This window comes from Cinclus cinclus, chromosome 11, assembly GCF_963662255.1.
Source record: "Cinclus cinclus chromosome 11, bCinCin1.1, whole genome shotgun sequence".
Lineage (NCBI taxonomy): Eukaryota > Metazoa > Chordata > Aves > Passeriformes > Cinclidae > Cinclus > Cinclus cinclus.
The window spans coordinates 1,344,449-1,356,014 of record NC_085056.1 but is presented as its reverse complement, the minus strand read 5'-3'; the positions used below and the strand labels follow the sequence as shown (position 1 = coordinate 1,356,014).

Sequence of the window (11,566 nt, the reverse complement as noted above, 5' to 3'; positions counted from 1 at the left end):
AACACCGGGACCGGCCGCGAGGGTCAGAGGAAGCATCGGGACCTGCCGGGGGGCTTAAGGGCAGCACTGGGGCTGGTCGCGGGGGTCGGAGGAAGCACAGGAATCGGGAGGTCAGGGGACAGCCCCGGGACAGACAACGAGAGCCTTGTCGGGACTCCCGGAGCAGCACCCGCCCGGTGGGAGCCCACCGGGACCAGGAGACCGCGGGATGCTGCCGCTCCCGCTCCCGACTCCGCACTGGGACGGACCCCGACGCCAGAGCGGAGGGCACCGGCACCGGGATCGGACGGGAGCAGACGGGCGGGCTCGCCCCGACGGGAGCGCGGCCGAGCTGGGCAGGAAGAACCACTCCCAGTTCCTCTCCCTGTCTTGATCCCGGTCCCGGTCCCGGTCCCGGTCCAGCCCCAGGCTCCCGTACCGCTGTCGGTGTGGGAGCCTGTCCCTGTCTCGGTAGGGACAGGGCACCCTGTCACCGGCGCCGGTGCCTGTCCTTGTGCCTGCCCCTCTCCATGTCCCTGTCCCAATGCCAGTCCCTTCTCCCTGTCCCGGTACCGGTGCTGATGCCAGTCCCTGTCCCACTGCCGGTGTCTCTCTGTCCCGGTCCCTGTCTCGGTCCCGGTCCCTGTCTCGGTCCCCGTCCCTGTCTCCGTCCCCGTCCCTGTCCCGGTGCCGGTGCCGGTCCTTGTCCCGGCGCTGGAGCACCGGGGCAGGGGGGAGTGCAGCGGGCCCGGGTCTCCCCCTCCCGCCCGCCCCGTCGCGGCATCCCCGGAGCGCACCCGGCGGCAGCTGCCGCGTTCCGCCCGCCCTGCCCGGGGCTGCGCACCCCCGGCCCCGACCCCGCTCCCCAGGCCCGGCCAGCGGGGACCCCCCCGTGCCCCCCTGCATCCCTCCACGTCCCCCGCATCTCCCCCGTCGGGCCCCCGCCGGGCCGGGCCGGGCAGGGGGTGCGGGCTGCGGGCCGGGGGCGGCGGGGCCAGCTGCCCGCGGGGGGGTCGTGTGCCCGCAGCACATGTGCTGTCACTCAGCCAGTCCCGCCGCTATTTTAGCTCGGGGCCGGCGGCCGGGCTGTGCCCCGCTCCGCCATGGGCCCCCCGCTCCTCCTCGCCTGCCTGCTCGCCCCGCTCTGCGCTCGGGTAAGGGGTGCGGGGACACCGGGACGGCGGGGATGGGGTGGGATGGGGACCCCAGTTCCGTGCCCCAGGAGGGCTGGCTGGGATGGGGAGCCTGCACGCAGATCCAGGGGGTGGTCGGAGCTCAAACCTCGTGGAAACTCATCCTTGTGGGCAGCGGAGATGGGGCTGGGGGTAATGGGGGTTCAGAGCCCCTCTTGAGGCATTTCCCACCCCACAGATGGCGGTGGCAGGGGGGGGCCTGCGGCTCCGGCACATTGCCTGCACCGTGACCAGGATGGGCTGAGACGGGATTTGGGGGAGGGTTAGGCACTTAAAGACACCCTGCTCCTCTTTTTTCCACCCCTGCTGTGGTCCCACACCTCCCTGCACCCCTCTACCCACTCACGCTCCCAGAGCCCCTCATCCTGGTCTCAGGCCTGAGCCACATGAGGCCGTTTGGATTCTGTGCTCGGCTGCTTCAGGGCAGGGAAAGGAAAGGTTCCCAGCCCCTTTGGCAGCCCCCACAAGAACAGGGCCCCCAACATCCCTCCCTCACATCCTGATCCCCCCCAGGTCCAGCAGCCCCCAGGGATGGGCAGAGGGTTTCCTCCTTCTGGAGGAGGGCTCAGAGAGAGACCTGGAGGCCACAGCACAGCCCCCAAACCTCAGAATCAGCCCCTGGTCCTGCCCATCCTGTGGGGCTGGTACATAGACCCCCCTCCCCACGCCCCCTCTCCCCAGGGACCCCTAGCATAGGCAGCCCCACTGCCCTGTGTCCCCGTCCCTATCAGGGCACACAGGCTGGGTCTTCAGGAACCCCCCAGCAGCCAGCAGTGCAGGCACAGCTGGGCACAGATGTGAATGCAAGGCTGGCAATGCCCAGATGTGCTCCCTCCTCAGGGAGGGGACAGCACCAGGACAACGCTGGCATGGAGCTGGGGGGGTCTCTGCACCATCCCCATCCCCCCCACACACTCCTCATGGCTCCCCAGAATCACCGCAAATCCCTGACCTCAGTCCTGCACAGCCCCTAAACTCATCCTTGCTCCTACAGCTCCCCGAGCCCACTGCAGCCTACCAGAACTGTTCCCCTTGTTTCCTTCCTGAATCTTCCCATCAGCCCCCAGCTCCACCCCAGGCCCTCAACTCTGCCTCCCCCAGGGTCACAATAACAGCCTGAAATGATCCCTGACCCCCTCAACCCTCACTGCCACATACGTGTGGTGATGGTGACATAGTGGGGAGGCCATCGGTGCAATCCCCACCAGGGGTCCAGTGGGACACAGTCCATGCCCAGGGCACCACCAGGATCATTTGTGGGGTACCCCTTCCTGGTGAGCCCAGCAGGACACCCATCACCATCACACCAGGGTGGCAGGGGACACTGACACGAAGCTCCCAGAGAAGTTTTGTGGGCTCTGCATTCCCCCAGACCCAACCCCATCAGGGGGACCAAGCAATCCAGCACCGTGTACCCCACTGTGCACACTCAGCCCAGGTGCAGCTCCCTGCCCACTGCCCACTTGGAATTCCGTCCCACTCTGGAGTTTTGAGGTCACGGGCAGCACCGTGTCCCCCCAGGGTGCCAGCCCAGCCCTGCCAGGCCCCGCAGCCCCCCAGGGCTGGCAGCAGCACGAGGCTCCTCGGCGGGTGAAGAGGGCCTGGGTGATCCCCCCCATCAGTGTCTCGGAGAACCACAAGCGCATCCCCCACCTCCTGGTGCAGGTAGGTGAGAGCCCCCCACCTTTTCTTCCAGAGAGTGGGGATTCCTTGGGGAGGGGGAATACACAGGGGCACCCCTAGAGGGGCACAGAACCCCCAGCCTGGGACCCCCAGCCCTGATTTTCCTGGGGCAGATCAAGTCAGACAAGCAACAGCCTGGAGGAGTGATCTACAGCATCAAAGGGCCAGGGGTGGATGAGGAGCCCCTGGGCATTTTCTCCATCGACAAGTTCACTGGGAAGGTTTTCCTCAACGCCATGCTGGACCGAGAGGAGAACGATCGCTACCGGGTAAGGATGTCCCTGGGTGCCCACAGCCCCTCCCTGGGGTCCCCAGCCACATCCAGACCCCCCCACTCTGCACCCACAGCTGAGAGCCTTCGCACTGGACCTGGGCGGTGTCACCCTGGAGGACCCCACCGACCTGGAGATCATCGTGGTGGACCAGAACGACAACCGGCCGCTCTTCAGGCAGGACGTGTTCACCGGGCGTGTGGTGGAGGGGGCTGAGCCAGGTGGGTCCAGCCGGGGGGGGCTGAGCTGGGCTGGGCTGGGGGCACTGAGCCAGCCCTGTGCCAGCACCCACCGAGCACTCCTGCGGTCACAGGGACCTGCGTGATGACGGTGGATGCCACCGACGCCGACGACCCCGACACGGATAACGCGGCGCTGCGCTATTCCATCCTGGAGCAGGGCGCTGCTGGAATGTTCAGCATCAACGCCACCACTGGAGAGATCTGCACTGCACGGCCCGGCCTCGACCGTGAGGTAGAGGGATGGGGTCACCTGGATGGGCCTGGGGGGGCACTGGGATTGGGGCAGTCACAGACACCCCACATGGTGAAGCCACAGCTCTGTCCGTGAGCAGACCCAGGCGTGGGGACAGGGTGGGTGGGCAGCAGCTGGGGGATCTCTGAGCTCCCTGGGGGCGTGAGGGACTCAGCTCTGAACACCTCACTCCCCACAGACCATGGGGGTGTACAACCTGACGGTGCAGGCGGCCGACATGTCCGGGGACGGGCTGACCACCACAGCCATGGCTGTCATCTACCTGGAGGACATCAACGACAACCCTCCCGAGTTCACCAAGGAGGAGGTAGAGCCTGGTGGGATTTGGGGACGTGCCGGGGTCAGCGGGGCGGGACCTGCCCCCCCACCCCCGGGGGGACTGCAGCATCCCAAAGGAACAGAGTCCAGCCCCACACCGTTCTCCCCCAGTTCTCCATGGAGGTGGAGGAGCAGGCGGCCGGTGTGGACGTGGGCAAGGTTTTTGTGCACGACAAGGACCTGGCGGGCTCGCCCAGCTGGTTGGCCAAATTCACCATCCTGGAGGGCGACCCCGAGGGCGCCTTCGCCATCCGGACCGACCCGCACACCAACGACGGCGTGCTCTCCGTGGTCAAGGTGGGCACGGGGCAGCCAGGGGACACCGGGGGTCTCATGGCTCGGCTGATCCCTGGCCCTTCCCGCAGCCGCTCGACCACGAGGTGCGGGACCGCTTCGAGCTGACGGTGTCGGTGCAGAACGAGCGGCCGCTGGAGCCCTCGGCCCCCGCCAGCCCCCGGGCGCTGGCCACGGTGCGGGTGCGGGTGCGGGACGTCAACGAGGCGCCCGTGTTCCGCGAGAACCCGCGGCGGATCAGCGTCTTGGAGGGGACACCCCCGGGCACCCCCATCACCACCTACACCGCCAGCGACCCCGACACCCACCAGATCCAGACCCTCAGGTGAGTCCCGCTGCCCTCCCATCGCCCCCGGCAGCCGCGGGGGGGGTTGGGGTGATGTCTCACGCACCCCCTCGCCCGCAGCTACGCGCTGCTCTACGACCCCGCGGACTGGCTGCGGCTGGACCCTCACTCCGGCACCGTGCGCACCAAGCGGGAGCTGCTGCACCCGTCCGCCTTCCTGCAGGGCGGCTGGTACATCGCCCTGCTCCTCGCCCGCGATGATGGTGAGCAGCCGAGACCCCGCTGACCCCCCCTCGCTCCCGCTGCCCCCACTGACCCCTCTGTTCTGTCCCCACCCAGCCGAGCCGCCGCTCTCTGCCACCGGCACTCTCTCCATCGAGATCCTGGAGGTGAACGACCACGCTCCGCAGCTGCAGCCGCCGGCCGGGGTGCTCTGCGGGCGGCCGGGACGCGGGGGGACCCTGCTCCTGGGGGCCACCGACGATGACCGGCCCCCCCATGGAGCCCCCTTCCACTTCCAGCTCAGCCCCCAGCACCCCCAACTCGCCCGCAACTGGAGCCTCGCCCGCTTCAATGGTGAGGCTCTGCCGGGGAGGGGGGGATGCTGCACTGAGGGTCCCGCTCACCCCCTGCCCATCCCCGCAGTGACCCACGCCGTGCTGGCCGTGCTGGCCGAGCTGCCCGAGGGGCCCTACTCGCTCCCGCTGCTGCTCCGGGACTCGGGGACCCCCCCGCGGGAGCAGCAGCAGCTGCTGAACATCTCGGTGTGTCACTGCGGCCGGGACGGCACCTGCCTGGACGGGGCCCTGGCCGCGGCCACCGCCGGGGCTGGCATCACCCTCGGGGCGCTCTTGATCATCCTGGGCAGCACCATCCTCCTCCTTGGTGAGTGACACCCCCACCATTCCTCCCCCGCCCCTCCATCCCGGCATCCCAGCCCTCAGTGCTGGTCTCGGGCACCCCTCTCCAACCCCACCAGCACATTCTGTCACCTTGACGCCCACCCATCACCCCATCCCGGTCCTGGCCTCCCACCAAACCCTACGCATGACCCTCAACACCTCCCCCCTACTCAGCAACCCCTTCTGATCGCAATCAAGACCCCCGTAACCATTTCCCCCATCGCCCGTCCCACTCCAATCCCACCCCAATCCCTACCTCCATCCGTATCCCGTCCCCCAGCCCAACTGCATCCCACCCCAGCCATCACCCGGTGCCTCCCGTGCCCACACGCGTGTCCCCGTGTCCCCACGTCCCCGTGTCCCCGCAGTGCTGGCGGCTCTGGGCGCTGCTCGGGTGCGCGGTCGCCGCCGGGCTCTGCGCAAGGGGCTCCTGCAGCGCTCGCGGGACGACATGCGCGACAACATCCTCAACTACGACGAGCAGGGCGGGGGCGAGGAGGACCAGGTGAGCGGGACCCGTGGCAGAGGGGGTCCCGGGGGTCCGCAGCTCAGCCCTGAACCTCTAAACCCCTCCCGGCCCCGCAGGACGCCTACGACATCAACCAGCTCCGGCACCCCGAGCTCTTCTCCCCCCGGGCCAAGCCCCCCCTGCGCAGGGATGCCCCGCTCAGCTCCGGGACCCCCATGGCCCCCCGCAAGCTGCCCAGCAGCCCCTCCGACATCGAGGACTTCATCAATGAGGTGGGTCAGGGCCCGGCACCCTTGCCCTCCATCCCGCATCGCCGGCGGGCTGGCGGTGACCTCCTGTCCCTGCAGGGGCTGGAGGCGGCTGACAGTGACCCCAGCGTGCCCCCCTATGACACCGCCCTCATCTATGACTACGAGGGCTCGGGGTCGGTCGCCAGCCCCCTCAGCTCCATCGTGTCCAGCCTGACGGACGAGGACCAGGACTACGACTACCTGAGCGAGTGGGGGCCCCGCTTCCGCCGCCTGGCCGACCTCTACGGGCACTAGCGGGGATGGGGGGCAGGAGGGGCACCCCACTGCCCAGGGAGGGGCTGGGGCAGGGACGGGGCAGCGGGCAGTTCCCACACAAACACACGCACACGCAGAGTTGATGCCCAGAGGCAGCGTACGGACCTGCACAGGATACCCGGCTGGAGCGGCTTTGCACACGCGTGTGCAACGAGAGGCCTCCGTGCAGGGGGTGCACACTCACACAGCCCGCAGAGCCCAAAAACGAACCTGGGGGACACGCCCGGGTGAGCCCCCAAACAGCTGGGGAGGGGGCGAGGAGACCCCTGGTCACCCCCATAATAAAGAGCAGGGTTGGTGGTGGGGGGTGTGTGACCCCCCCACATCAGCGACCCGTAGAAACAAGGCACTTTTATTGGGAGCCGGCAGCACCCCCGTGGGGGCTTCACCCCCGCCCCAGGGCTCCCAGCACCGCTGCTCCTGGGGCAGGATCCGGCCCCACCTCAGGGTGGGTGCTGCTCCCCCAGCGCACCCATCGCACGGGTCCTGCTGCTCCCAAAACATCCCTGGGCGGGGGTCCCACCCTGCTCTGCCCCCCCGCAGCAGGGAGACCCCCAGGGAGCGCGGGGGGCACGGCTACATCTCGCGGGGGCGGTCGGGGGAGCGCAGCATCCTCTTTGCAGAGGAGGCCAGGCCGGAGTAGTCGTGGGGGATGGCGTGGGGGGCCAGCAGGGGCAGGTGGTCCTCGCGGGGGGGGCGGCGGAACAGGGGGGGCCGGCGCTGGCTCTCGCCGTCCTGCAGGGACTGGGGCAGGCTGCGGCCCCGGCTCTCGGGCAGTAACATGATGCTGAGCACGGCCAGGATGGCGAAGGAGGCGAACACGACGTGGTGCAGGAAGAATCCGCGGCTGTTGGGGATGGCGGTGATGGGCGCCGCGGCTTTGCCCACGAAATTGGCCCCCACGACCAGGCCCAGCCCGGCGCCCCTGCGGGAGGAACACGCTCAGAGGGGGCCCTGCCCTGTGTCCCCCGCTCCGGGGTGGCACGAGAGGGTGGGCAGCTCCCCTTTACCTGACCACGGTGGGGAGAACCTCGCTTGCAAAGAAGATGCTGAGCATGGTGACAGCGTGGGAGGTCGCCGTACCCACCACGGACAGGGTCAGGACAATGAGCTCCAGCAGGTCTGGGAGGGGGTGAAGCACATCAGGGGGCAAATCCTGCACCCACCTCTTTTCCCCCCGGCCGGGGGTGTCCCTCGATGGTCTTACACTGGGTGAGGGCGAGCAGCAGGAGGGAGGAGATGCCGGTGAGGACGGTGCAGAGCAGGAGGATGGCGCGGCGCCCGAAGCGCTCTGCTGTCAGGCACACGAAGAGGCAGGCGGCCGCCTCGGTGCCCACCAGCACCAGGTGCGAGGAGAATTGGTGGGGTAGGTGGGGGACCAGGTTGCGGGTGAAGCAGTGGCGGATGCCGGAGCCGATGAACCTGAAGGACAGCGGGGTCAGGGGGCAGCGAGTGGGACCCCCCGCCCCACGGCCACCCTGGCCACACGCCCCGCCGCTCACGCCGCGAAGCCAAGGATGACTCCATTCTTCCAGATGACCCTGGTGCTGCAGATCTCGCAGACTGAGTGGTACTGGGGCCGTGGGGGCTCCTCGGACAGGGCCTCCAGCTCTGCCGGGAGAAGGGAGCCCAGGATGGAGCCGGCTCTGTTACACCCCCCCCCCCCTCCCCCCAACCACGGCTTTGGGGACGGGGCTGATCGTCCTCGGAGCCCCCCCCCCCCCCCACACCTGTGAGGAGGCTGTCCTGGGGGCAGTTGTCTTCGGCCAGTGCCTGCAGGGTCTTCCTGGCCCTCTCCAGTTGCCGTGTGGCCAGCAGCCAGCGCGGTGGCTCCAGCAGCAGTGCCGGGCACCTGGAGCACGAGTGTCAGGTCACCGGGCTCCCCACGGGCCTGGCCTCCCTCCAGCACTGACCTTCCCACCTGGCTTCAAAGCAACGCTGCCCAGAAACCCTCAGCTTTAAACCTGAGCAAACATTTACCCAGGGTGGGGGGCCTGCTCCTCTGGAGAGCCCCGGGTGGCCTTTGATCCCCACCGTGGCCCTGGGCAGGGTGTGCCGGGCTGGGAACAGCTCGGCACCAGCCCCCGGGCACAGCTCTGCCCCACGCAGCCCCCTGCCCGGGTGGTCCTTACCACCAGCAGGCAGCCAGCAGGGCCAGGATCATGGTGACAGCGCCCTGCAGCACCCGCCAGTCCCGGCACAGCAGGGCCAGCCCCGGCAGCAGCAGCTCCCCGGCGATCCAGAAGAATCCGGCCACCATTGTCACCCCCAGCCGGTGCGGGGGGTCACACAGCTCCAGCCCTGGCAGGGGGTGAGGAGGCCACAGTGGGTGCCAAGGACACGGGGGCATCCTGTACCCTGGAGCATCCTGAATCCCAGACCATCCTGCACCCTGGTACATCCCACACCCTGGAGCATCCCGCACCCCAGGGCATCCCGCAGCATCCTCAGTCCCCACACCCCTCTGGATGCTCCCATCACTCACGTGCCACGTAGAGGGCCAGGAAGGCTCCTGCCAGCGCGGCCCCAAAGAGCAGCCGTGCCACCAGGACCATGAGGAAATCCACGGCCAGTGCCACGCTGAGGCCCACGGGCACGGCCAGCGCCAGGGACAGCAGGAATGTGGGACGGCGGCCGAACCTGCCAGGGACGGGCTATGAGAGGGGCTGGGCACGGTGCCCCCTCCCGCGGGGGCTACCCGGGGACCCCCATTACCTGTCACAGATCAGGCCGGCGGTGACACTGCCCAGTGTCCAGCCCAGCAGGTGCGTGGTCTGCTCCAGGGGCACTTTCCAGCGTGAGGCACACACCAGGTCCCACTGCAGGGACAGAATGGGGAGGTATCAGCATGGGGGGGCTTGGCAGAGCTCCTGACGCTGCCCACAGGGCTGGGATGGATGGGGCTGGAGGGCTTCTGGAGAGCCCCCCCTCCACAAATAGAAACGTGGGGACAGATGTGAGGGGACAATACTGGTCATTCCAGGAGCCCTGGACACCCTCCAGCCCCTCAGCACCCTTGTGGCCCCAGCCAGCCCCAAACCCCCACCATGGGGGCGTTCACCTTGCTCCCCGCTGCACATCCAGGGCTTTCCCATGGGATCCTTCCTGCAGTCCTCGGCTTGCTCTGGTGGCTGCGACCCCCCATTTTGCTCCCCCCGACTCCTCGCCCGTTTCCACCCCCACAGCTTTCCCAGGCCCTTCCCTCAATCCCTCCTTCACCCAGGGACCCCTCAGCCCCCTCCAGCACCGCACACTGCCCCAGCCCCGGGGGTCCCCCCACTCTCCACAACCCCGGGACCTCCCCCCCACTCCTCAGTGCCACCTCCCCGTGCCCCACCTGTGTGACGAGGTTGGCGCGGAGGCCGGCGGCGGGCAGCGCGTAGTGCCAGCCGCGGGTGCAGGGCCCGGTGCCATTGGGCCGGGGGGCTCCGGGGGGGTAGCGGTACAGCTGGCAGGGGCTCCAGCCGCCGCGGGGGAGGCGGGGGACGGCGGCGCGGAGCAGCGCGGAGCCCCCGAGGCGGCGGAGCGGCGGCGGCAGCAGCGCGGTGTCGGGGCGGCAGCGGTGCGGGGGCTCCGCGCCCAGCGCCCACCCCAGCGCCCACCCCAGCGCCAGCGCCGCGCACGGTGCCCACCCCCCCGCCGCCCGCCGGCCCCGCGGCCGCGACCCCCCGAGCGCCATCGCCGCGGCCACCGACACCGCGACACCGACACCGCGACACCGCGACACCGACACCGCGACACCGCGACACCGACACCGCGACACCGCCACAGCGCTCGGGCAGGTGGGGCGGCACCGGCCGGACCCGCCCCGCGGCGCCGCCCCGATGGCTCCCTCCGGATCTGAACCCCCGGCCCCAGCTCAGAGCCCCAAACCCCGGCTCGGACCCCTGGCCTCGGTTCGGATCCCCAGTCCCTGTTCAAGCCCCTAAACCCCGGTTCGGACCCCCCAGTCCCTGTTCGCTCTCCCCAGCTCCGGTTCAGACCGGCCAGGTCCCGGTCCACTGCACCGCAACGTGAGTCTCAGTCCCGGTCTGATCTCCCCTCAAGCCTGGTTTATCTCCCCAGCCCAGTTCACCAACCCCACCCCGGTTCACAAACCCCAACCCCAACCCCAGTTCCAGTCCCCATCAGCCCCGGTTTGCTCCCCCCAACACTGGACCCAGCTCCCACAGCCCGCTGCACCCCCAGCATGGTTTGCCCCCTCCCAAGCCCCCCAGTTTGGTTCTCTAAGCCCCATTCACCCTAGCTCAGCCCCAGTTTGCCCTCCCCCAGCCCTGCTTGTCCCCCAGCCTCGGTTCACTCCTCCATCTCAGCTCAGCCTCCCCTCTCCATGGTGCTCCAGACTCCTCTCAGTACTGGGGGACCTCCCAGCCCAGTTGGTGTCGGGGGTCCTGGGGTGCAGCTGGGGGCTCTAGGGCCCATCTGTGAACACCCAGGTCGCCCCAGACCTCCAAGGGGGGCCAGTGCAATCTGTGACACCCCGTCTAGGAAGTGAACTGGCACCCAGCACCACGTGAGCCCATGGGGAGAGCCAACAGAGCAGCCAAACTGCAATCAGGTTTTATTTCCCTCCTCTTTTTCACCTCTACTCACAAACATGATTTCTGGGGGCAGCAGCATCACTCGGGTGCTCAGCTTCAGACCTGTGATGGTGGAAAAACTCGATCTGCAAAAATCACATTGAAAATCACACTGAAAAATCACACCTGCAAACTCACATTGAGAAATCACACTAAAAAATCCTGTCTGCATTTTTTTCCCTCCCTCTGAGGGATCCACACCCACGCACACTTCTGGAGTTACAGAACTGGGAGGAAAACTGACCCTGGAGACTCCCAAGGTCACCAGCACCGTGGTCTGATCAGCCTATGGGACTTTCCAGCTTTACATGCTCATAAAAGGCCTCTCTGTGACAACAAATTTATGGCCGTTCAACACAATAGACCAGGGATGGAAATTAATTAATTATTAAAATAAAAGAAAGAACAAGTGATACCTGTGGCTGCTTTCTCAAAGCCCCTCATACAGGAGCAGCTCCCAGTCGTAGAATTTGCTCCAGTGCCCCACCACATTCATCTCACAGCCCAGGACAAGGATGGGGGAAAAATC

At 67.9% G+C, this 11,566-nt stretch overlaps 2 protein-coding genes across 2 annotated transcripts; one reads left to right on the top strand and one right to left on the bottom strand.

The window, feature by feature from the left end:
- Positions 1–1,082: 1,082 nt before the first annotated feature.
- On the top strand, positions 1,083–6,436 carry CDH15 (cadherin 15). Its single transcript, XM_062500033.1, has 14 exons — positions 1,083–1,133; positions 2,694–2,837; positions 2,969–3,124; positions 3,204–3,348; positions 3,441–3,601; positions 3,801–3,929; positions 4,052–4,237; positions 4,306–4,559; positions 4,641–4,783; positions 4,860–5,096; positions 5,166–5,405; positions 5,791–5,927; positions 6,008–6,163; positions 6,239–6,436. The coding sequence occupies exons 1-14, from the start codon at positions 1,083–1,085 to the stop codon at positions 6,434–6,436; spliced, it is 2,337 nt and encodes a 778-aa protein (XP_062356017.1).
- Positions 6,437–6,875: 439 nt separating this feature from the next.
- SLC22A31 (solute carrier family 22 member 31) lies at positions 6,876–10,136 on the bottom strand. The gene is made up of 9 exons (XM_062500083.1): positions 9,795–10,136; positions 9,173–9,276; positions 8,943–9,097; positions 8,590–8,758; positions 8,188–8,309; positions 7,960–8,068; positions 7,665–7,879; positions 7,468–7,579; positions 6,876–7,382 (listed from the first exon to the last, which is right to left on the bottom strand). Exons 1-9 carry the CDS (start codon positions 10,134–10,136, stop codon positions 7,034–7,036), a joined length of 1,677 nt encoding a protein of 558 aa, XP_062356067.1. The 3' UTR covers positions 6,876–7,033.
- Between the last annotated feature and the right edge of the window lie 1,430 nt (positions 10,137–11,566).